The sequence below is a fragment of the Pinus tabuliformis genome, chromosome 4_2, assembly GCF_031772625.1.
Source record: "Pinus tabuliformis cultivar Carrire ecotype Pingquan chromosome 4_2, CPIR1, whole genome shotgun sequence".
Lineage (NCBI taxonomy): Eukaryota > Viridiplantae > Streptophyta > Pinopsida > Pinales > Pinaceae > Pinus > Pinus tabuliformis.
In genome coordinates, this window is record NC_142304.1 from 275,757,912 (window position 1) to 275,785,208 (window position 27,297).

At 38.5% G+C, this 27,297-nt stretch overlaps 2 protein-coding genes across 2 annotated transcripts in view; one reads left to right on the top strand and one right to left on the bottom strand.

Annotated features, from left to right (window-relative positions):
• Positions 1-27,297, bottom strand: part of LOC149169055 (uncharacterized) — a 541,452-nt gene that overhangs the window by 132,256 nt on the left and 381,899 nt on the right. Inside the window, exon 11 of the mRNA XM_089428542.1 lies at positions 18,464-18,652. Within this exon, the coding sequence (XP_089284668.1) occupies positions 18,464-18,652 (189 nt within the window). The remainder of the gene's footprint in view (positions 1-18,463; positions 18,653-27,297) is intronic.
• On the top strand, positions 4,304-5,105 carry LOC149169058 (uncharacterized). The gene is made up of 2 exons (XM_089428058.1): positions 4,304-4,692; positions 4,849-5,105. Exons 1-2 carry the CDS (start codon positions 4,314-4,316, stop codon positions 5,103-5,105), a joined length of 636 nt encoding a protein of 211 aa, XP_089284184.1. The 5' UTR covers positions 4,304-4,313.

Below are 27,297 nucleotides of genomic sequence, written 5' to 3' on the forward strand. Positions count from 1 at the left end.
TAAACAGGATCCGATAAGACTTGAAGATTATAAATGCCAAAATATGTGTTTGGAGACCTGTTTACTGCTGCTTCAATACAACTTACAACAAAACTTATTTGCTGGAGGTTTATATATAGAGCTTTCACTTTAGTGTGATCCAAATTCCAAACAAACACTGTATGATAGATGGCTACAAAACTTTAAGGAGAATGAACCATACCTCTGTAGGTTTGAATGACAAAATTCACTGTTTTGTAGATTTCAGACGCTTCAAAATAACCCTTTTATGTTGACTCAGATAGAGGTCTCAAGCATGTATAGTCGGCTTTGCTTTAGGCATGTGACTTTCTGTATGTATTACTGAGGATTTAGGCTCAATATTTTTAGCAGATCATCCACCTTTTGATTTTTACAATTATCACAGGTTTGTAGTTATGTTCAGGCAATCCAGATTCTAATTCACTTCACATATGCCTCCTGAAGTTGAACATCAGATCTTTAGAAATAAGGTCATGGTCTTCAAATTTGCTTCTTCATGACAAGCTGCAGAGATACAAATACCCCTTCCAGAAAGCACTGTTTTAAGAATCAGCCGAGTTGGTCCGAGTCAAGCCCTCATCGAGTCGACTCGGCCATCGAACCAGTTCGGCCGGCCGGGTTATTACCGAGCCGGCCGAGTTAGACAACTTGGCTGGCTCGGCCGAGACCGAGCCTACTCGGCCGGCTCGGTGACAATGGCCCAAAAATGCTAAAAACAGCGAATTTTTTTTAACTTGCTTTTTGGGGACCCAAAACCCATTTCTATTTTTCCTATAGGTTATTTGGGGTCCATTCCCCTCTCCTAAACCCTATAAAACCCACCCAACCCCTCTCGTTTCCTCACAGCCATCTCATTGCATCAATGTAACAGGAATCGCCGATTCCGGCGATTAATCGCGAGTGAAAGTCGGATCGGCGGCGAAAAGTCCCGTTTCGAATCTGGGCGAGTCAACTCGCGTTGACCGAGTTTAACTCGTGGTCAACGTGAGTTTGACTCGCGATTTATGCGATTTCCGCCGATTTTAACGAGTTTAACGAGTCCCGCCAAATTCAATAGGGTTTTCGCGGGTTCCGGTTTGCCGCGTTTTCGGTTATAACATTCCCGTAAATTGTTTAATTGTTTTAACGCTGATAACATTGCCGCTTTTGAGTTTATAGCATTCCCGCAGCCTTCGAAGCACATTCCCTGCCGAACGACGAAGCCTGTCGAAGCGCATTCGAACGACGAAGCCGCATTCGAAGCACAGTCCCTGTCAGTGAAACTCAGGTCACAGTTTGGCGATTAAGTGTGAGGTATGCATTAATAATAAGAAGCATTGATCTATTCGACTGTCCGAGGCTTGGGTACCGGTAGCTACCGTAGCTTGCATCGCATTTTGATTTGATATACGTGTATCGTAGACTTCCTTTGATCTAACTCCTCAAAACTTCAACGATCATCTTGCTTCTTTCATTCCTGTGCACACTCTAAACTTTTAAAATGTTCTTTAGAAAGACCTTTGGTAAAGATTCATGACTGTAATGATCACCGAAGTCTTCAGGGATGCCCGAGTTCTGTTCACTGTAATCACTTACCGAAATTGCAGAGGATCCAAATTTATAAACTTCTGTTACCCATACAAAATCATCAAACTTCTCACTGTAACTGTGATGCGAAATTCTCAGAGACAGATCCAAATTTTCCTTTGTCTCTGGAGTCTGTGTTATGATCCGAGCTTCCTTTATAATAAATATATCCTCACGATCATCCCCTGTATTGCATAAAAAACCAACTTCTCTACGCTGAATCTTCCTCTCCTCAATGAATTGGTAGTACTGTTATGGTAGCTTCAGACTCTGTTTCACTGGACAACAAATTAATAGTTGCTTGCTTATCATGAAAACATCCTGATCCAAGTCAGAAAATAAAACAAGCAGATGATTTCCTTTGGTTTGCATCTCTTGTCCAATCCAAACAAAAAATCCTCTTAAGATTACCACGATTAGTTTTTTGGTACTCAATATCCTCCTAAGATTACCACGATTAGTTCTTTGATACTCAATATCATAAAGCAATGTACCAATAATATTCCTTGCGCTGCCTTGGTATGGAGTAAAACTGTATCAGAGATTCGGGACCGCTTTGGTATAGACTCCAAGCTTAAAATTGTGCCTCAAGGACTGAGCCCTCCAACAAATCTGAGCCACAATTCTGTTCCTAGGTGACTGTTCCAAGTAGCACCAAGTCTGAGCTTGAAGCAGCTACAGGTGAATGTAATTTAATTAAGTCTGCAACAATGATCACAGGTAATTCCGAGCTATGAGCTATCTCATATCTCCAGAGTCCAAAGTTTGATGACTGTCCACTCTGGAATCTGCAATAGGATGCTTTCACTGTGAGGAATGCTCTGTCATTGAAATACACTCCCTAACACCAAATCCATGATTCCATACACTGCTGATTCAAGTTTCAAACTTTCAACAGAGACCATATTTCTATCAGCAAAACCTGAATACTGTACAAGCCTACAAGGCTTCTTTCATGACTATCTTGGTTCACACCAGAGGAGTGAAATGTATGAGAATTTGATCCATATACAGATGACCAATGCTCTACCCATACTACCCAGTCAGAGTTACAGATATGAGTGTTTTGTCCATCTGTCTTCATTTACTTTTTTAAATTTCTAATTTTCTAGCATATTTTAAATTTTTGGATGATTTTTAAATTTGATTTTTTCTTGTCTTTCACAGGAGCCACAAATTAAATAGAAGCCGGACTCCAAATCTTAACAGAAGCCACAAATTAAACACAAGTTCAAAGCAACAACAATGCCGAGAGAGAAGGACTTTGCTTGGGCTTATTGTGACAGGATTCCCGGAGACCCCAGGCTCCTTTGTAAATTTTGCAAAACAAAATGTAGTGGAGGCATTTATAGGTTCAAGTTCCACCTTGCACAAATAACTGGCCATGATATAGGTATTTGCGACAAGGTTGACGACAATGTCAAACACCAAGCAGCCTTGGCCCTTGAAATGTTAGAGCAGCATAATGCCAAGAGAGCAAAGCAAACTGCTGAAATAGGAAATGTTGGAGTTGATACTTTTTCTGCCACTAGCCCCATGTCACCTCAATCTGCTGAATCCTCAATGTCGTTCCCAAGTTTTCCACACATGCCTCCAAGGCCAAGTCAAACTCAAAGCCATGCCAGTCCTTCAACTCCTTCCTTGAACACTGGAGGTGGAAACATAAACGCCTTTTTTGCTCCCCGCACAAAACCCGGTTCCCAACCTACCTTGGATGGCACTGGTTGGAAAAAAAATATCCATAGTCAGGCAAGGAAGGCCATTGCTAACTTTTGGTACTATTCTGACATACCTTTCCACTGTGCCAGAAGTCCTTATTGGCAAGCTATGATTGATGCAATTGCTGTTGCAGGTCCAGGGTTCAAAGCCCCTACATCAGAGAGCCTTAGGACAGATATGTTGTTAGAGAGTGTTGAAGATGTCATGCTTGTGCTAGCTGAGTTTCATTCATCATGGGTAGAAACAGGGTGCACCATCATGAGTGATGGATGGACAGATCAGAGGAATAGAACTTTAATAAATTTCCTTGTATCTTGTCCCGCAGGCACAATGTTTCTCAAGTCAGTGGATGCTTCAGATAAGGTTAACACTGCCCAACTTATCTGTGAAATGATGGAGGAAGTCGTTCAAGAAGTGGGAGAAGAAAATGTTGTACAAATTGTCACCGATAATGCAGCGAATTATATGGCTGCTGGTAGACTTTTTGAGATGAGGCACCCCACTATTTTTTGGACCTCTTGTGCTGCCCATTGCATAGATTTAATGCTTGAGGACATTGGTAAGCTTCATTGGATACATGAGGTTGTGGAGAAGGCAAAATCCATAACCAAATACCTATACAACCACACTATTGTCCTAAACGCTATGAGAATATACACTGAAGGTAAAGAAATTGTTCGACCTGCAGTGACTAGATTTGCAACAAATTTCATATCTTTGCAATCTGTGGCTGAGCAAAAGATAAATCTGAAGAGGATGTTCTTGGGACCTGAGTGGATGGGATCTAAACATTCCAAGACCCCTGAAGGCATCGAAATTGCTGCACTTGTGTTTAATGATGGCTTCTGGAAAGATGTTGAAGAGATTATTGCTGTGACGGAGTCCCTTGTTAGAGTTCTCAGGTACTTTTAGTCTTTTAACTTTTTCATTTTTTAAATTTCAATTCAAGCTTCTTTTTATTTACAATGTTTCATATTTCTTTAAATTTGAATGCTTGAACTTTCAGGATGGTTGATGGTGACAAACCCGCTATGGGTTACATTTATGAGGCGATGGATCTCGCAAAGGAGGCCATCAAAAGAAGATATGGGGATGATGAGACAAAGTATATGCCTCTTTGGGACATTATAGATGCACGTTGGGATAGGCAATTGCATTCCCCCTTACATGCTGCTGGGTACTTCTTAAACCCACAATATTTTTATGATAAGAGCAAATTTAATGAGGATGGGGAGGTTGGCAGAGGACTTATGACATGCTTGGAAAGGTGCTTCCCTGATCCAGAACAACAAAGTCGTGTCTTTTCCCAACTACAAGATTATAGGACACCATCTAAATTGTTTGCCTATACCAGTGCTATAAGACAAAGGTCAAAGATGTTGCCAGGTACCCAGCTTGAAGGCTTCATCAATTCATTAAATTTGTTTAAACTTTATTTTGTATGTTAAATGTTTTATTAAATTTTATTTTCTTTTTAAGTTTTTACTATTTACTAATTTGGTACTTCTAGTCTTCTACTCACAAACCCTTACCACTTGCTAGGTCTTTGGTGGCAAAACTTTGGTAGTGATACGCCAGATTTGAAGAGATTTGCCATTCGAATCTTAAACCAAGCATGCAGTGCTTCAGGTTGTGAACGCAACTGGAGCATGTTTGAGAAAATACATTCTAAGAAGCGCAACCGATTGACACAAAAGCGCTTGAATGACCTTGTATTTGTCCATTACAATCTACGACTTCACAACAAACAAATACAAGGTGAGATTCGAGAGCTTGAATTTGAAGGTTTCATAATCTAGTTCGTACTTTAAAAGTTTAAAGTTCAAACTTCAAAGTGAAATTTTAATTCACATTTCAATTTTCAATGTCTCATGATAATGACAGGTATTGATCATTCACCAATTGACCTTGAAGAGTTAGATTTGCAAGCTACAAATGCAGCAGAATGGGTTCAATTAGATGAGCCTCCTCTTTTCAGCGTTCATGACTTGGAGAACTTTGAGAGTCAAGCAAGCGAAGGAGCGGGAGGAATTGCTTCTAGTTCTCACTCTTAAGAGTCTTAGACTCTTAGTTGCTGATTTTTTTCTGATTAGTATGCAGTTTTTTACTTTTTTGTAAACTTTTAGAAGCATATGCTTCTAAGGACTCAAGACTCAGTGCTTTGGATCATGTGTGGACTCATAACATATATGAGATACTTATTTATTCATGATATTTTGGACATCTATTGATATTATGCATTGTTTGGACATACCTTTATCCAATATTAATGAAAAATGGTTTTTTTAATTCAATATATGTGTATATTTTTATTTAATGAATTTGCCGATTTTTTCCCGATTTTTTCCCGATCCGATTAAAACTTTCGCTCTTTTGGCTCGCCGATTTATTGCCGATTCCGTGTCTGGTAACATTGCATTGCATTTGAGTGAAAATTTGAGTGAGAGTTTGTGAGGAGTTGTGGAGTTTGTTTTTGGAGCAGAAGTGAGGAGTCTTGGGCAAGCATTGTAGCGAGAGTGAAGAGCTTCTTGGGCAGCCATTTGGAACAGCATTGAGGATTTGGTTTGTTGGAGCAACCTTGAGGAGGCAGTTTATGCCTAGAGGTATTTTTTTTTCACTTGTAAAAATCTGTTTTTGCTTATTAATTTTTATGTGCAAATATGGAAAGAAAAGAGTGTTTTTTGTGAAAGAAATGAACATTGAAGCAATGCTATATTTTTTTGTTTTCATTTTCAGATTTTTTGCTTTCATTTCCAAGTCAAAAAATGGCACCTAGAGTGAAAGATGCTGCTTGGGCATATGTTGAAATGGTTGATAGTCAAATGCATTGCAAATTTTGCCACAGAAAAATTAAGGAAGGCCCTGGGGGCATTAATACGCTGAAACAACACTTGGCGGGGATTAGAGGCCAAATTACTCCATGTGAATCAGATGAAATTGGGGAGATTAGAAAGGAATTGTTAGCCAACTTTGAGAAGTTTAAAGAAGAAAGGGCTAGACAAAAAGAAATAGAGGCTGAAATTGGGAGGAACAGGAGTATACAAAAAATGATGGCTACCAACCCCCATTTTGATTTTGAGGGTTCTTCCTCTATCCCTTGTATTGATGCATCCAACCCCTTCCGATATGTTCTGCCCTCCTTGGAGTCTATTCAAGAAAAAGGTAAGGGTAAAATGAAAAAGAAGGGTGATATGAATATCAAAAGTTATTTCACTATCACATCCTCCTCTCCATCAGATGCACATGGTCCTCAAGCTAATAGAACTTTGCAGCCCACTTTAGATGACCATTGGAAGAAAGACTTGAGGGAGACTGCTTGTGATTACATATGTAGATGGTGGTATGATGCTGATATATCCTTCAATGCTTCCCATTCACCATATTATGAGCCTATGTTTGATGCCATACATGCTGCTGGAAAAGGCTTCAAAGGCCCTACTATGCATGAGATAAGGGGGCATGGTTTGCAGAAAGAAATTGCCTCCATTAATGAGTATTTAAAAGATTTCAAGGACTCATGGGCAAGAATAGAATGTAACATCATGTCAGATGGATGGACTGATCAAAGGAACCATACAATCATAAACTTTCTTATCTTTTGCCCACAGGGAACCATGTTTCTAAAATCAATTGATGCATCTGATAAAGTAAAAGATGGACAATTGTTGTTTCAGCTATTGGGTGAGGTTGTTGAGGAGGTGGGGGTGGCTAATGTTGTTCAAGTCATCACAGATAATGCCTCTAACTATGTTCTTGTTGGTAAACTATTAGAGGAAAAACACAAAAACATCTTTTAGACCCCATGTGCTGCAAATTGCATAGACCTCATACTTGAGAATATTGGCAAATTAGATAGGGTCAAGAACACTGTAGATCATGCCAAAAGCATAACAAAATTTATCTACAATCATTCATGGATTTTGAGCCTGATGAGGAAACACACAAGGGGCAAGGATATTATTAGGCCTGCCATCACTACATTTGCTACTCATTTTTTGACATTGCAATTTATGCTTTCACAACATAGAAACTTGCAAAAGATATATCATATTTTCTAGTGAAGAATGGAATCAAAGCCAGTGATCTAACAAACATGGAAGCAAAGAATTGAAAAAGAAAGTTAATGAAGAAATATTTTGGAGAAAGGCAGCAGAAATTGTGAAGCTTGTTGAGCCACTGGTTAAGGTGTTGTCGTTGGTGGACGGGGAAAGATTGGTTATGGGCTTAATTTATGAGGCTATGGATCAAGCAAAGGAGCAAATAAAGAGGGCATACAAGGATAAAGTGGCAAAGTATGGGCCCATTTGGGCAATCATTGATGAAAGATGGAACAATCAACTCCATCACCCTATACATGCAACTGGGTATTTTTTGAACCCATGGTATCATTATAAAGCTAAGGCGACAGGAGCTTTAAAGGGGGAGGTTAGAGATGTATTGATTGACTGCATTGATTGCATGATCCCATTGGAGTGTGATCAGCTGGAGATACACTGACAGGCCACAACTTTCAGCAATGCCTCAGGTACCTTTGGGACGAACCTAGCAAAGATTGCAAGGGAAGCATATGAGCTAGGTAAACAAAAATTTCAATTTTCAAATTCTTAATACTTATTTTGTTAAATCGTTTATAATTTGAAAGTTGGATATAATTTGTAATTTTGTTGATCTAACTCATTACACTCCTATGTTTTTTGTAGCACAATGGTGGGAGGCTTTTGGTAGCCATTGTCTTGAATTGTAGAAGTTTGCAATTCGTATTTTGAGACAAACTTGCAATGCTACTGGGTGTGAGCGCAATTGGTCTGTCTTTGAGAGGATTCACACGAATAAGAGAAACCATTTGGATAAAAAATGGTTAAATGATCTAGTTTATGTCCAATACAACCTCCGCCTCAGACGCAACCAATTGTTGAACAAAAGACCTGATTCAGATCCCACTGTGTTGGAGGATATTGATCCAACATCAGATTGGGTAGTGGAGAGTCATCCAGCAGAGTTTCATTCTGATGAGGATATTGATTATCATTATGAGATGATAGCATCACTTGAACATAGTGTTTAGTTGAATGCAGATCCTGATCCACTTGTACCAGCCTCAATGCCAGCAAGTCCTCCAGTTGCAAGCGCTTCCTCTGCTTAGCCACGACAGAAGCACATATCTCGTCTATCTCAGCTTGCAGTTGCTACACAGCCTGCTAGTGTTACCACTTCTACAGTGGCAGTTGGAAATGATGATGAGGAGGAGCCATGGGACCCCCTTTCGACTCTAATCCAGAGGTTGATCCAGATGGTCTTGGCTCCTTTAGCAGTAGCCAATAGTACTGGTCACAGTTTACTTTTGTTGCAGAGGCCATTTCTAGCCTCCTTGGTTATGTGTTTTTGTTTTGATCTCTATACCATCATCATGTACGTATTAGACAGTGCACTGGGTGCCATTTTGATATAATGGATATATTGATGAGCATACTTTGATCATATGTTGTCTTCTATCTATATTCTAATGTTGTGTGTTTGGAAACATGAATGAAAATCTTTAAAATTATTGTATTTTTTACAACGACCGAGTCATTGAAATCGAGCCGGCCGAGTCGATACTGAGTCGGAGTCGGAGTCGACCCTTGGCTGAATCGGAGTCGACCCTCGGCTGAATCGGAGTCGGAATTTTAAAACATTGCTTGAGTCTCTTGTAGTCCTAACCTATAGTACCCTTCTAGAGATAAGTTTCCAAGGTTTATTGGTTCCATTTGAACTGTCAAATGAGGCTATGATACTTGGGTACTAAAAAATCAAATGAATGGATTGATAAATGAGGGTTGTATTGGTAATATTTTACAGTTGACATTCAACTTTAACGAAAGCCTAGAGCTGCACAGATTCATAGTTGTAGATGATCTAACTGTAGAACAAGTTGATACTCATAGGATAGTTTGTTAACAATGTTTATTGATAGGATCAATGGAGTCCGCACTATGAAACCACTGCAGCATACATACCAAGTCATGAAAGCCAAGCCATTACCTCAATATCTGATGGTTAAAGTAATTAGCATTTGCTTTAGACAATGATGCCCTAGAGGGTCAAGACTTCCTCCCCCACCAGCTTCGCTCCTGCAAACTGACCACAACTTCCTTCGCCCCAACAACTAAAGTTGAGCCTCTTGGCTCTCCGCAATCCTGACATCGGCAAAACAACTCCCTCAACCAACTGCGTCAGCCCTCCTGGCCTCTGCGTGGCTCTACATGAGCCTGTTTCTGCCCTCCTCAACCTCTGCACTAACCTCTCTCAGGCTCGAACTGATGATGCAATCCCTCTATGTCAACCCTTCCTTTGTTGCTTTCTACAAGGATCAGCTTTGTCAATCGGGACAACTGAATCTGCTGCAAATGCTCTGCTCAGTTGATGCCTTCAGCTTTCCTGTGATCTATAACCATGCTCTGATACCATGTTGAATTTTCTAAGTCTATCCATTAGAAAATTAATCTGTATTCTGTTGGTTTATTTCTTCTACCTGTAAATTCTGAACAAGTTATTTAAAACATTTAAATACCGAAATAAACACAATACAGTCACAACATCTACAAATCATCAGCTGAAAGAAAACAAACACACAAGTGACACCATTATTTTTGGACAAAAGTCCCCAGAAGAACCCAATGCAGGAAAACCGGTGCAGCGATTCTGAGGGTTATATTATTATGCAGTCTATCTGAGTACAACAGGGTGCCTAAACCAACACACCCGACATAAAAAAATACACAGCAGCAATACCTCTATATCCGGAAACAGGTATTCAGAAAACATGTCCCACGAAACCCTCTCCAGCACAACTGAAGCTTAGCGCTGGCCCCTCCGGCCCCTGCGTCAACCCAGGACCCTCTGCTTCAACCCTCTGAGGCACTGTGTAGCCTTTGGGAGCCTCTACGTCACTCCCTCTGCCCTCTACGTGGATGACGCAATCTCTCTGAGCACTGCTGCTGCTGGGCTCTGTGTAGCCTGCACTAACTGCTGCTCTCGCTCTCTCTGCTTATGTGCTGGTCTCCCAATATTGTCTCTGCCTCTGTGCCTTATACTCATTGCCCCTTGATGTTGATCACTAATTCAACTTTGCTTAGCAACCCCACTCTAGCAAAATGAATGACTGATCACTCTGGTGTGTTTTTACCAACTGACCCTCAAGCCTCCTCTTATACTTTTCTCATTGGTCATTCAACGACCGAGATTAAATCTCTAATCAACAGCTAAGATTAGATTTGGCTTGATCCATGACTTTTGGAACCTTCTAACCTAGTTTTATATTAATACCCATTAATATTTTATTTTTCCTAATTTTAGACTTAGGAACTCCCTTAAAAATATTAATTATTTTAATATCTCCCAAACCGGGTACAATCTGTCCAAACCATTTATGGCTCTTGGAGATCTCATGTGCTTTAGCCTCTCCACCAATTTTCATGGCTAGAGCACATCTGATGCTACCCCGAATCAGCAGTGAGACCGACCTTGTTAATTTTACATGAGAGAAATATAAATTCAAAATCATACTTCTCCTTAACCAAATTCGATAATATTTATGTCGATTTTGGTCCTTTCAAAAAGGGGGGTTCAATACTACAATTATCTTCCCCAAAGGAATTGTACAAAGTGGAATTTGGCCCTAGTTGCCAATTTTAACACATTTCCAACCAAAACTCATCTTCCTAGGACTCAACATCTCCTATGACTACAAACTTATCCTACAAAAATGGAAAATCAAAGTATGGCACTAAATAAATTTGATATATAATCCTAAAAAACACCAGCCTCTCATCTCCAAATCAGAGAAATTTCCTTTAGACCTTCCCAATGTTTAAAAATCGCTCGGCATGCCATTCTCTACCTTATGTTCTCGAGGTTTTGATTTGACCATGTTTTGAAGATTTATTGGTAATTAGTTAATCACTTTAATCTGATAATATTTGGTGTCTTATCGATAGAAAATTAGACCTAGTGCAACTAATCTCACTTGATCAAAACATTGTTTAGGTCATGTTTAACTATTTAAAAGGTTGATAGTTGTTTTAGACTCTACAACATTATGTGTGTGGCAATCTTACTAAATGTAAATCAAGCATTCTTTGCATTAATAACTAACATTATTTTTTTACTTTTCCTTTTATACAACAGGCCTTGTTCTTTATGGGGAGGTGTCTTTTCTAGAGCGGCTTACCCCTCAGCACCACCAAAAGCAATCCATTTTGGCAGCCAATGTGTGATGTTATTGCTATTGTGGGCCCAGGGTACCAAAGTACTACATATGAGGAATTGCAAGGGCCAATCCTTCAAGCAAAAAAGCAGGACATCAACTCTAGATTGGCGGAGTTGAAACAGACATGGGAGGTGTATGGACGAACAATGATGCCTGATGGTTGGACAAATAGGAAGGGTAGTACCATTCTAAATTTCTTGGTACATTGTCCTAAAGGCACCATGTTTATTAAATCAGTGGATGCATCCGCACATATAAAAGATGCAACATTGATATGTGAGTTATTAGATGGGTTCGTCCAGGAGATTAGTGTGCAGAATGTGGTGCAAGTCATAACAGATAATGCAGTTAATTATGTGGATGTCTGCAAGATGCTTATAGAGAGGCATCGCACATTGTTTTGGATTCCATGTGCAGCACATTGTATTGATTTGTTGCTTGAGGATAAGGGGAAACTCTCCTTCATCAAGGAGGTGATTGATATGGCTAGGAGAGTCCCCAAGTTTATATAAAACCATGCTTTCGTTCTTAGCCTCATGAGGAGATATACTAGAAACAAGGAGTTGCAGTGTCCTGCAATCACACATTTTGCCACCAACTTTATTACTCTTCATTCTTTGCTTCAATGCTTGTTTGAGTTGAAGCCAATGTTTGTTTCTAATGAGTGGTGTGATTGTAGATATAGCAGGAGACAGAATGGGAGAGCCATTGCAAGAATGGTGTACATTAACACATTTTGGCAAGGAGTAGAAAAAGTGTGCTTAGTTAGTGAACCTATAGTAAAGGTTCTGAGATTGGTAGAGGGGGAGAAGCCTGCAATGGCTTATTTGTATGAGACCATGGAAAGGGCCAAGGAGGTCATTCGTGCTTATTATGCAAACACTGGTTATTTTGGGCTTAATAGACAGATGATGTTATGGGATGTGATTGATAGTCGATGGACAAGGATGCTTCATCGACCCATTCATGCAGCAGCAATCTTCCTCAACCCCACATTTTCATACAAATGCAGAGTTGATTTTGATGGCGAGGTGATCGAAGGGCTCCATTCCTGTATTCATAGGATGGTACCTGATCCTGAGCTTCATAGCAAGATCAATCATGAGATACAGTTTTATCAAAATTGTGCTGGCCTATTTGGCTTTGATAATGCTATTCGGGAAAGGACCCTCTTCATGCCACATAAGTGACAAGTCATAACTCATTAGAATTTTCAATTTAGAATTTACTTATTTATAATTCTAAATTTTTTAAATTCAATTATTTTTATTTGAAAGTTTAATTATGTTTTAACTTTTTTACATTTTTCTTTCTTTATTTTCTTGTACAAATTTGGTGGCAAAGCTATGGTGCAAGGGCGCCAAATTCACAGAAATTGGCCATAAGAATCCTAAGTCAAACTTGTGGCTCTTTAGGGTGTGGGTGCAATTGGAGTGTATTTGAGAAAATACACTCAAAAAGCGCAATAGGTACAACTTTTAGCTTCAGGCTTCAGTTGAGCAATTACATTTATTGTAATTTTAATTTATGACCCTCGAGTGCCAAGAGTCAAGAATCATTAGTTTTTTTGACACTCTTGCAGGTTGGAGTTCCCACGCCTCAATGATTTAGTGTAAGTGCATTACAATCTCCGACTTCGAGTGAACCAAATAGAGAAACCAATGGATCCAAATGCCATTTCCTTAGACAATATTCATGTACTGTCCCAGTGCAGGGTGGAGTCTAAGGTGCCCATCTTAAATGAGTATCCTACATGGTTAGAGGAGGAACCATTAATACAAGGGTAGCAAGAGGAGGAGGACTCGAGGGAGGAGCAACACGAGGAGGAGGAGCAAGAGGAAGAGGAGGAGACTGTGGGAGCGTCATCGTCAACACCATCTGCCATGGATATAAGAGAGCACAGTTCTGTGCCTAACAATCATTATTTGACATTAGGTGCAGGCTCAGGGCCTTCTACTGTTAGGGGCAGGGCTACAAAGCAACCCATCATGTTTTCCCATAAAAGGGGGAGAGGCACTGATCTCAAATAGCTAGTTGCTAGTTTTATTTGTTTTGCTACATATAACTCATGATGATGACATATTTTTATATATGTGATGTTATTTTGTATTGGTTCTCCACATTTGAGTCCTTGATTGGACAATTATCAAGGATCAGCGGGATTTCATATTACCTTTGATGTATCATTTTTACTTTACACCCACTACATCATATATATATCAGTGTCTTCTTCATATTTATGTGCCAATGTGTTTATCATGTTGTTATTGCTTTATATGTTTAGAAACCTGGAAAAAAAAAAAAAAAAAAAATAAATAAATAAATAAAAAATAAAAATAAAAATAAAAATAAAAAATTAATATATTATGCACTTTTTATGTTTGTCGATATTTTCGTTAATATTGCCGAAAAGTTGTTTTCAAGACCCTCGTCGATATTTTTCCGATACTGATATTTTCAACACTGGTACTAAATGCCCAAAACAAACAAGTATAAGAACCAAATTACAAAATGATCAAAGTACCTTTCGAATGGCAACCCACCTTCGTCCATCTGCTCATGCCAGATAGGTGAGAAGCAAATGGTTGGTGCAAGTAGTAGAGATATATGGCATATCATCAACGAATGGAGGGTGATTAGGGATGTTGGTTGTCTAGCTGCCTAGTTGGTTGTCAAATGTAGGAGAAAAGTTTCCTGCTATGGGGTTACCAAACCAATACAAACCTGCCCTTTAGTTTTGTTCATTTCCCAGTTAACTTCCACACCATATCCAACCAATCGGTTTGACCTATTTAGGTTTGTACCATGCTCGTATTTAAAACATAGAATCAAAGTACCATTTAAATCTCAAAAAATCCAGTTCACTAGCAACCAACCAAGCATATTGAGATTCAAATGCACTTAATTTGGGAGCTTATTCATCGATAGGTCATTGGCTTGAGACTCTGACATACCATCCAATAACAAAGTAGATTCTAAACATCTTCACCGAACCTTTTATGGAGAGCAGATTTCATCATTTATGAGGTCTATGGGGGTTGTGAATGGCTTCTTCTCTGAAGCAAGCTGCATAGTCTTCTCTTTCTATTTTCTTTGTGTTGTTGGGTTGGGCAGGGGAAGGGGCGCGCACTAGGTTTTCCCATTCTCACTTCTTGGGAGGATCATTTTGAAAATAGATTCCTAATATGGCTTATAAATTACCAAAACCCATCTCCCGCACCACATACTCACCTAAGTTACACTTATGAGGGGTTGTTGGTGTATTGTGCATGTGCTTTGTTTATTTCAGTGACCTTGTTGTTTGATTGAGCACTTTTAAGCACATGGGGAATTAATCTTACTTAGTTTCTTTTTGCATCATTGCTCTAAGGAGAGATTCATGGCATACCTTCGCATGGCTTTCTTTCCCATTTCCCAAATCTCTCCAGTAGTCACCTATATTCGTATTGCTTTAGACTAATATTGCTTAGAGGGATTAGTCAATTAATCAACAATGAGCATAGTGATACCTTCCTACAAAATTATGATTTTACTACTTTTATTTGCATTCTTTAATTTAGATTCTTGATTATGGGTGGTTCCATAGCCACTGCATCTCAAGTCCACAAGCAAAGTTAGTAGTGTTTATGTCGTTTGGCTAATCAACCAAACCTCACAATAAGTTAGATTGTTTCTACTTCTATACCTACTACTATTTATTACGTCATGTTGACATAGAACTATCCCTTTTAATGGGATGTCGCCTTTCCTTCAAGTGCTCAACAACATTTGTTATTATCCATGTCTTGTATTGGGATAAAATAACCTTTTAATGTAAACCATCTTTTTCACAATATTCACAAGTGTTGAAAACATCCTGATTTTATCATGAAAAAAATGACGAAATTGCAAGTATTTGCCCAAGCCAATGTCTGCCAATTTTTACTGATATTTTGGTGGTATCTTCATTTTACCAATGTTCGCTGATTTTTACCAATATTTTCTCAATTTTTATGATTTCTTGGTTTTACAGTCCCTTGCCAATTTTATCATGATGTCGATGTTTGCAACATTGATATTCACTTTACTATCTAGCATAGTTTTAAAAACTAAAACCAGTGACCAGACCGGTCCACCTAATAAACCGGGTTTCAAACCGGCGCTGGTCACGTCTAAATGAACTGGTCTTTAAAAAAATACATGAAATAATTAGTTTTTAATAAATAAAGCTATTTTTAAGATTTAAAACCATGATTCCAAACAAATAGAGACAAAATATGCAAGGTTTGTTCATCTATATACCATGTAAAGGTGAATATATCAAAATGGCATCAAGTGCAATACATATCAGCAACAAAATACATAATCAATGAGGCTCTAAATGGCCTCTAGAGTCCGAAAACAATGCTCTAAGCTATGAGGTCACTGACCTACTACAAGTCTACATATCAGTGATCAACAACATGATCACTCCTCATCGTGATCAAACTCATCACCACTACTAGAAAAGAGATCATCAATATGGGCTACATAAATAATATGGGTCAGAGTTTGAGGACTCCTAAAACTCCTCTACAACTTTAGTAGTAGTAGCATAAATAGACATCAAAACTACAAATCACTAATCAACATGGTCACTCATGAAACTCATCATTGATTCAACACTACTAGAAATACATAAACATTATCAACAAGGGATACATAAACATCATCTAGCTCAAAGTCTTCAGCCTTGGATTGCTCAACCTTAAAACATGATAGAAATTGAAAAGGTTTAACATGCCTAACCAATGATTTTGGTTTGAGTGAAGGGTTCATCTCCTCAACCTTATAATGTGGTAGAAAAGCATTAGCATGCCTAACCAGTGGTTTTCCTTTAAGTGAAGGGTGCATTCTTGTTAAGGCCATGGTAGAGGAGTTCAACAATCAATACCACCAACATCAACAAAGTTCAACAATCAATACCACCAACATCAAGGTTCTTAAAGGGCTTCATTCTCTTGATCAAATGCCAATCTCATACCCTCACGCATGATAGAATCAAATGGAAACATTGCAAACCCCCAAACCATGAAATCCTGAAAACCATTAAGTCTGCTGAATTTTGAGTGAAATCTAAAATTCTAGTTTCTCCATATGAAATCCAATGAAGTCGAAACCACTCTCAAACATCCTAAGTCATTTCATGGTAATGTTAAAAATTTAAGTAAAAGGATGAATTTAACATTACCATTAATTGCCAACAATGCTAGGGTTGAGATGTGTCAGGAAAATGAGAGAGTAGGCATGTTTTTCCTGGAGAGACTATTTTTTGAGAAAAACAACCCCAAATTTCCCTCAAAACAGCATCAAAACTCACAAAAATGCATTGTGTGGGTTTTATAGCTGCCCTAGCAATAAACTGGTCAATTTATGATGGAACCAGCCGGTTTGACCATAGACTAGCCGATTAGGACCGGTTTTTCTAATATTTTGGTGAAGGGAAAGGTCAAACCGGGTTTTTCTGCCAGTTCGACTTGATTGGCTAGTGAACCGGACGGTTTGACTGGTTACCGGTTCAAACCGGCCGCCAGTTTTTAAAACACTACTATCTAGTGACTACACTAGGGTAAAATAACATTGAAAGGGATTAATGCTATCAAGTAATCAACAGTCCACTTTCATTCATTATTTTGTATTAGTACTGATGATATATATGGCAAAGTCATGGATCCTCAAATTAGCGAGCCAAGAACATGTGACCTTTGATCACAAACAAAATGGTGACTAACATCAAGTAGAATTGGCCATCTCAGTTTCAGTTATACAAGAGGTTTGAAGACAGCCATACTCTTATCTTTCGATCAAGGTATCCAATTGTATGAATGAATCACCAGTCAACCCTACAATCTGAGAAGTTGCATTCCCACTTGCATTGTACACTAATATCACTCCCTATTTCTACATATATAAAGTTGTCTTTCAGGATGTTGTCCTGCAAACTGTCAAGAGACCCATCCATAACAATGAAAATTAATTCTAAAAAATCTTACATGTTATCTATTCAAAATAATTTATACGTCCCTAACTTCTCAACAACAAAAGCATGATAATTGACGGCATCCAAAAGCTTCCTTCCCTCCTCAATGAGTACAAACTTGTAACGTTCTATTCTTTTTGGCTAGCAATGACAGTTCTACACTTGTAAATGATGTCAATGCACTATGAAATATCCAGTTGTGCATGGAAATATAAATTGTAAATGGCCTTGCAAGATATAAATAATCTAATCAACCAAAGAAAGAATCTAGGAAAACATTACTGAAACAGCATTCAATGTAAATCAAGAATATTCAATCACAGACAAAATCAACAACCATGGCAAAAATTGCCAAGATCTAAACAAAGCTCACTAAAATGAATCATTCTTACACTATTCACAATGTTTGGTGATTTATTATATCATCCGAGGGCCAGCTGCCACCATCACAGTGGAAAATGGAAGGGACTTGATTATTGATAGAAAGGATTCACATTGAAATTTCCATCAAGCACCTTCCCCATGCTTGACTAGGGTAAGATAAATTCAACTGCATTATACTACAGATTACCAAGATATATCATGGCAATACTCTGTCTGAGTTTTTTATTCTAAAGAGAGCACATTGTTCAAAGATATCCATTAACATGCACTTGCTATGATGTAAAGGACGATTTTGCACCAACAGAATTTCATTCTTTAGAGGTTTTGATTCCAAGATGTGCAAAAGGCAAAAGTGGATTTTTCAATGTAACAGAAATGTCAGTTTCATACTTCCTCATTATTTGTGGCAAGTCATGGGACTCAAAACAATATGACCAAAAGGTAGAAGTTAAAAAACTAGTTCACAGAACTATAAAGAAGAACAAGTAATCCTTTACCAAACAAATAAACCAATGACAAAGTCTTACCGTATTCTCTACCGCCTTAATTGGGTGAGCAGATACAAACATTGGCAAAGACAGGTTAAAATATGAATGCCTATAATCCTCCAAAGGCTTCTCTTGCAGGATTTTGTACACCTCAAGACACATCAACCCCCCAACAACTGCATCTGCAGTAACAATTGAAGGAATTGCCTTCCCACCAACAAGCCTTGCCTGGAATCAAGAAGTAAAATATTACACCTGCACGTAATATGACTATTCATAAATTCAATGAAACAATGCTACCCGAATTTCCTTGATGTAAGCATACCATGGACAACAGTAAAATCATATGCTGTAAAATGTTACTTATGGTAACATTGATGTCCTGGCAAAAACATGTGAACAAAGAGCCAGGACGTAGTGTCTATAGCCACCCTTTTAAGGTATCCACATGTTTGCAAGAACCATTACCACATTAATGAATGCACAGAACACGATGAGAATACCAATAAATGCCTTTGGCAATTAACGCAAAATTATTACATATAAACAATTACGATTTGTGGTAAACCCAAAACAATACATGCACTAATCATTAGAAATAAAATATATGAATATTAATAAGAACAAGATAGAATCAGTTAATCATTTACCACATTTTAATAGTTTTTTCTTAGGAAAACCTCATGAGATCCCTGCCACTTCCCTGGAGTATCCAGATGGAGGGAGGCTCAACTACCAGCCACAATAGCAGCTGTTAACACCAAGGGACTCAACTGTATTTAAACCTGTCCCCTCTGGCCTCCCTATTGACTACAAGCCTTGGGCAGATGGTGAAACCAATTAAGCTAACCATTGCGGCTAACATATTTCATAGTTACAAGTGACTGGTGAATTTTTTTAGATCTGAAATGTATATCTTTAATGCTCATAAAAGCGGTCAAAACTATGGGCCTGATATTTCAAATTACATCTTCATATTTCTAGAATAAGAAAATAAAGGATTCAGATGTTGCTCATATTTACTAACACTCGTGGATGAACAGATTTTCAGATCATTTGTTTCATCCATCATTATTTGTTGCCACAGAATAAATGCCTGCAATGATATTTTGGAGAATCAATGTTATTTTAAAACAAGAGTCAAATCTCACTACCAGATTGGAAATGAGAAACATTGTTTCTAATTGATTTACTGAGTAAAAGAATAAAAGAAAAGTGCACTTAACTCAATTTCTTCTTCAAAAACTCTCCCAAATGATCAGATTTGTCCACTTTCTAAGATAAAGAATGGAAAATAAATAGAAGTTAAAACCATAGTTTTAAAAAACGGAACCGGTGACCGGACCGGTTCACTTAATAAACTAGTTTCAAACACGAACCGGTCAAACCAGGACTGGTCAGGTGTAAATGAACCGGTTTTTAAAAATATATATTAAATAATTAATTTTTAATGAAAAAAAATATTTTTAAGATTTAAAACCATGATTCCAAGCTAATAGAGACAAAATATGCAAAGTTTGCTCATTTATAATTTTATATACCATGTAAAGGTGAATATATCAAAATGGCACCGTGTAATACATATCATCAACAAAATACATAACCAATGAGGCTCTAAATGGCCTATAAAGTCCAAAAATAATGCTACAAACTATGAGGCCATTGGCCTACTACAAGACTACAAGTCTAGACTCTAGAGTCTACACATGATCAATCATCAAATTCATCACCACTACTAGACACATGATCATCATCATCAGCAGGAGCTACATAGACATCATCTGGTTCAGAGTCTGAGGATGCCTCAGCCTCATCTGCAACCTTAGTAGCACTGCCACCAATAACAATAGAAGTGGACCTAATGGAAGCACGAGTTGGTCGAGTTGCATGACTAGTGCCTTCCATTGGTTGTTTGCCTTTCCTTGATGTGGCTACTGATCCTGGTTCTGATGGTGCCACCAAATTTGCTTCATCCCCCGCTAATGCCATGTATTAGCATCAAACAAAGGATTTTCAGCCTTCTCCACCCATTTTGATGTTGGATCAATATCGTCCAACACAATGGGATCTAGATCAGGTGTTTTGTTCATCATTTGGTTCCGCCTTAGTTGAAGGTTGTATTGCACGAAGACAAGATCATTTAACCGTTTTTGTTCCAAACAGTTTCTCTTCTTCATGTGTATGCGCTCAAAAACAGACCAATTGCGCTCACAACCTTAAGCACTGCAAGTTTGGTTGAGGAGTCTAATTGTAAAGTTTTTCAATTGAGGACATTGCCTGCCAAATGACTCCCACCAATGTGTTGCAAAGAAAAAAACATTAATTAGTAACTTAGTTCATTTCTTTACTTATTTACAAATTACAAGTATTTATAGATAATTTGAATTGTAAATTTGTAAACAATTTAACTTGAAAAGAAAAACAAATTGGAAATTGGAATTGCTTACCTCGTTGATCCACATCTCTTGCCATCTTTGCCAAGTTTTTTCCAAAAGTACCAGCTGCCATACTAAAAAGAGTAAGTTGTCTATGTATTTCCCACTAGTCTACATGGATAGGGACCATGTGCTCCAAGCAATCAATCAATCCAGCTCTGACCTCCCCACCCTGTAGATCTCCTAGCCGAGCTTTATAATGATACTTTGGGTTCAAAAAATACCCAGTTGCATGTATAGGATGATGGAGCTGATTGTTCCATCTGTTATCAATGATCTCCCATATATGGCTATATTTAGCTAACATGTCCCTGTAAGTTGCCCATATCTGCTCCTTTGCCTAATCCATAGCCTCATAAATGTAGCCCATGGCCAATTTTTCCCCATCCACCATCCTTATCACCTTAATAAAGGGACTCGGTAAGCTCTGCAGACATATTCCAAAAATAATGGTCAAACACTTTCTTTTTGGTGTCATTGCCATCTTGTCTATGAGCCCACTAAGATTCAGTCCAATCATCAAAAGAAAACATTTTATGTAGGTTTTTCTATTGAGCACTGAGACATTGCAACATGAGGAAGTGAGTTGCAAATCTCATCATTGCAAGCCTAACAAGCTCTTTGCCCCCAATGTTTTTCCTCATTAGGCTCAATACCCATGAGTGGATGTAAATGTATTTTGTAATGCACTTGGCATGATCTACAGTGTTTTTTACCCACTCCAATTTGCCTATGTCCTCAAACATGAGGTCTATGCAGTGCACAGCACATGGAGTCGAAAATATGGTCCTATATTTAGACTCAAGCATCTTTCTAGCAAGAACATAGTTTGAGGCATTATCGGTGATGACTTGCACAACATTTTGCTCCCCCGCTTCCTGAATAATGTCATCCAAAATCTCAAATAGAAGGGTTGCATCCTTCACCTTATCAAATGCATCAACTGATCTCAAAAACATGGTTCCTTCCATCGGTCCATCCATTTGACATGATGGAACAACCTGTTTTGAACCATGAATCTCTATACTCAGCCAAGAACTCATCAATGGAAGAAATTTATTTTTGCAAAAGAGCTCCCCTCAAGTCATGCATACTAGGGCCATTGAAGCCCTTTCCTGCAACTATAACAGAGTCCCACATAGCTTGGTAATAAGGTGAGCGAGCATCAATAAATGGGATATCTACATCATACCACCATCTAGCAGTGTATTGATTCAAATTGGGTTCACGACTTGGTTGGTAAGAAGTGGGATTAGAAGAGGAAATGTTGGCAAAGGATGAGAAATTACTCTAGATGTTTGTTCTCTTTGTTCCTTTTGATTGTTGGCCAAAAGCAGGAGGAACATAGTGAAAGGGGTCATTGGTGGAAGGGATAGAAGAGGAGCCATGAATCTCATAATCATCATACCCACTCTCTTTCATGGCTTCTAATAATTCCCTCTTCCTTGCAATGTCATCTTGGATGGCCTTCTCCCTACCCTTATTCTCCTCAAACTTTCCAAACTTGGAAAGGTATTCTGCCCTAATAAGACCTCACACTTCATTTGGTGCTTCACGTGGCTTTACTTGGCCTATTATCCCAACCAAGTGTTGTTTCAATCTGAGAATACCCCCACCTCCAATAGGTTTATGGCAAAATTTGCATATCATTTTTCCATCAATCAAATCACAATGAGCCCATGCATTGTCCTTGGCTTTTGAAGCCATGTTGGCTTGAAATAATTAAAAATTGCAAGGAAATCTGCAATTTAAAAAAAAATTGCAACTAAGAAACATGGAAAACCAAAGCTAAATTTTGGAAAACAAACGCACATGTAGCCTACAAAATTTGATAGCATAGAACTAGAGATTTGATAGCATAGATGATAGAACACATAAAAAATTCTAATACATGGACAATAGTCAAACGAGGAATTTTTCAAGTGAAAATCCTTGCCTGGAAATGTAAACTAGCTTCCTTAGCCTCCTCTTGAAGATGCCAACTCCACTAACAGCTCCAAACTATCTCCAAAATAGCTCCAACCCCAAGCCTCCAAGATGACTACTCCAACAAAAACTCATCACTCTCCAAGATCCCAATCAAACTCACAAAAACTCCAAATGAGATGTGTGAGACAAATGAGAGGGACAAACTCCTTTTAAAGGCTTGGAGAGGGTGTTTTTGGAGGGAAACAACCCTTATTTTCCCTCCAAAACACCCTAGAAGCTTCCTAAATTGCATTGCTTGGGCCCTCCATGGCCTTGGCAACTAGCTAGTTAGTTTAGGACGGAACCAGCCGGTTTGACCATAAATCGGTCAGTTCCGCCCTAAACTGGCCGATTAGCAGCAGTTTTTGTGGTTTCTGGGTGAAGGGAGGGGTCGACCCTGATTTTTCTACTAGTTTGACCCAGTCGGCTAGTGAACCAGCGGGTTTGACCAATTGCAGGTTCAAACCGGCCGATTTTTAAAACACTGGTTAAAACAAGAAGTGAATTTTATTGTAAATTTTAGCATTAGAGAAACGGATCGAGTCTGTCAACGCCTTCTTTTTGGATTCTGTTGGAGTATATATTCATGTGGGAATGTTATATGTTTGTGTAATATGGTCAATCTAAAGGTTATACCAGTGATATGGACCAAATATAAATGTAATTGCAAGGGTTTAGTGGCTAAGCCATTGTAAACACGGAGGGATTTGTATGTCCCTTTATTTCTCTTGACCTCGTATTCCACTTCAAATCTACAAAAACATGGAATGAAGTCTTGACCAAGCTGGAAGGACTCTTCAGTAAACAGGTTGTGTTGCAAGGACATCAGTTGGAGAATGAGCTCATTAGTTTGAGCCAAGAAACGTCCACACTGTCCAGGATTTCTTCGCCAAGCTTAGGTCACTATTGCTTCAACTCAAAGTATGTGGCATAGACAAGAAGGAAGAGCAACTCATTCTCTCAATTCTATCCAAATTGGGTCTTAAATACTTAGTTTTTGTTTCTACAATAAAATCCATATTTGAAGCTACTTGCAAAATTCCTTCCCTAGATGTTGTTGCCTCTCTCAACCATGAGCAAGATAAGCTTGCTCAAATGGGTTCCCTAAAGACAACAAAGGCACATGCTCTTGCTACAGAATAACAAATGACAAAAGAAAGACTAGTAGCAAACTAAAACATCACTTCAAAGGAAAGAAACACCAAGACCAGATGAAGGAGTGCAATCCAAAATCTAGATAGGTGTCCTCCAACCCTAAAACTGGGAAAACAAAGAAAGAGAAGATGATATGTGCATACTGCATGAAACTCGATCATGAAGAACATGCATACATGAGAAAGAAGATGGATCAAATAGTCCATCCTCTTTAGATGCATAATATTAATGTACCTAATATGATAAAGAAGAAAGTTGACAAAATCTAAAAAGCCACAAGATGACAAAGACAGAGGCAAGTAAGTAGGTCATGAACTTGTGGTTGTCTCTTCCTAATTATCTACATGGATACTTCATTCTGTTGATTTGGGGTAGCATAGGATGTGCTCTAGCCACGAAAATTGGTGGAGAGGCTAAAGCACATGAGATCTCCAAGACCCAGAAAGGGTTTGGGCAGAATCTAACCAGTTTGGGAGATATTAAAATAATTTATTTTTAAAGGAGTTCCTAAGTCTAAACTTAGGAAAAATAAAATATTAATGGGTAATAATATAAAACAGGGTTAGAATGGTCCAAAAGTTATGGATTAAGACAAATGTAATCTTAGTCTTTGATTAAAGATTTAATCTCAACTGTTGATGGACCAACAAGAAAAGTATAAGAGGAGGCTTGAGGGTCAACTGGAGAACACACCAAAAGATATCAACAACTCAATTTTCTGGGGCAGGGTTTGCGGAGGAAATTGAGTGAGTGATATAAGTTGCAACTAAGGAGCAGTGAATACATAGCAGAGAGGTAGAGTTAGTGCCAGGAGGATCAACGCAGAGCCGAGAGAGGGACACAAAGCCAGCTAGAGGCCACACAGAGGCAACTAGGAGCTACGCAGAGCCAGAGAGGGCCAACAGGTGAGACGAGGAGGGTCTAGTGGCTGACAGAGAGGCTCCAAAAGCTGACGCAGAGCCCAAAAAGGCTGACGATGAGCCAAAGAGCCTCATCATCTCTTAATTTTGTTCACAATGATTGTAATGTCCCCATTTTCAATTTCCCTTATAATGCGGCGAGAATGGATTTCCAGGGCAATCCAAGGTTGGTGACAGCTTGGTCACAAGAGCGAGATCTTGTTATCAGTGGGCCCGAAGGGTTTTGAAGGAGTTTTATGGGTCCAACGAATTTCACTTGGCATATTTCATCATCAAGGTTAATTCCGCACAACTTATTCTTGGTTTTGCTGCATTCCGACAATTCCCGTAAAACGGGGTTACTATTGAACATATCTTAATTAAATACGGTTAAGTTGCCATTTTGGGAGGAATATTTCTTGAAACACCTTAGTGTAATACCTCGTCAGTACCAAAGCAAAGAGATCTACAAGATGGGATGGTGAAAAGTGACCTTTAGCGGACAGAAGGATTGTAGAGGCAGAATTGCCATTTTCCAAGATTAAAAGTGACTTTAATTAGTCACTAATTAAATAAAAAAAGGGGAAAATGCTTAACTGAAGAAAAATTCCATAAGGAGAAAATTGACTTAAGTAAAATAAAATTAAAGTCACTTAAATAAAGTAAAGGGGAGAATATTCTAGAATGGGAATAAAATAATAAAATAAAGTTCTTCTAGAAGGTTGGAGAGGGATCCATTAGATATGTAAAAGGAGAGGAAGCAAATCATTTGGGACATCTTGGAGTTGATCAATTTTCTTATTGGAGAGGTTTGAGAAAGAGGTTCTCAGCTTTCATCAAGCCCCAAGACGAAAACCCTAGGGTTTCCTTTTTGTGAGTTGGATGAAAACCCAACCCACTCTTTGTTGAAAGTTGTAACTAGTTTCGGTCTTCATAATTGTGTTTGAACCATAACTTGATGTAATTATTATTGTAATTGTCAAATAAAAGAAAAAAAAAATATTTTTGTGAACGAAAAATTATTTATTTTGAGAATGGCTTTCCTGCCCATGGTCATTGGTCATAGGTCCAGCAACCATTGTGTTCTCTAGGGGTTTAGTCTTGACTCAAAGTAAACACAATAATGTAAAGTCCCTTGGAGGGTTCATGTACCAATGTAAAGAATATTTTTACGTTATGGAAAAGTCTAGGAACCACCAACTTGACTGGGTCAGCTAGCCCCTTGAAGTCTGCCTAGGATAGGCTTGAGCACCCACTTGAAAGCCTATAAAAGAAGAGGACTCGACCTCATTTGACATATAATTCGGATCTATCTTTCGGTGATTTACTCTATGGCTAAATATGATGTGAGGGTTCTTGGAAAAGGTTGGAGGGAAGCAAAGAAAAGGAGTCTCTCTCTTTGTTCGATGACCATGTGAATTTTCTGTGAGAAGTTAGGGTTTCCATTGGTCAAATTATTCTAGAAACATGGCAGATTGGTGAGATAAATGTTATGGGTGGTCGGCCTGGTATTTGATGAGATGGTCTAGTGTCTTGGTCTTGGAAGTCTTCATTGAAATAAATTCTATAAGGAGGAGTTCTCAGGGTTTTCCCCTTTGAGGAATTTTGCCCTAGCTTGGAGCCTATCTCTGGTGTCTTTACTATTAGCATTGTGATCTTCATGTTTTTAGCATTTATCTTGATGAAAGAACATACTAATGATGATGATAATGTAATAATGTATCACAAGTAAGTGTCAATATTTAGAGAAATCAATTAATAATCTAACCCTAATGAATGCCCTAGATTTCTCAACATGGTATCAGAGCGAGGGCTTCGAAGAAAGGGCAGATAAGAAGATATCCTTGGCTCCAATTTATCTCAAGAAAGGCTTCAATCTAGCACTGAGCTACTAGAGGAAAAAGATCAGAATTCTGGGCAATATAAAAAGCCCTAACCACTGTAATATGACCGCAACTCTATGTCTAGTCAACAAAGAAAATTTTGAAGGATAGAGGCATTATCTTCAAAGGATGAATACCAAGGAAGAAAGCTCACTCAAGGCCAAATCTATCTAGTTGGAGATCAAAGTTCTGAGCATCTTTTCTTATTCTGTGATCACTCTAGAAGGATCTGAATTTCTGTGCAACCTCAAAAGTCCAAATCTCTGGTATGTTTACATAACTCAATTATCATACTCCTTGTAGATCAGCGAATTTGTTTTTATGTTTGGAGGACCGAAAATCAAATCTAAGAAGCCCAGGAAGGCCGAATATTCTCACAAGGATAACGAGGGTCTAGGGTGACCTTACACATAGTTTTAAAACTCCGACTCCGACTCCGACTCGGCCAAGGGTCGACTCCGACTCGGGATCGACTCAGCCGGCTCGATTTCAATGACTCGGTCGTTGTAAAAAATACATTAAATATTTATTTT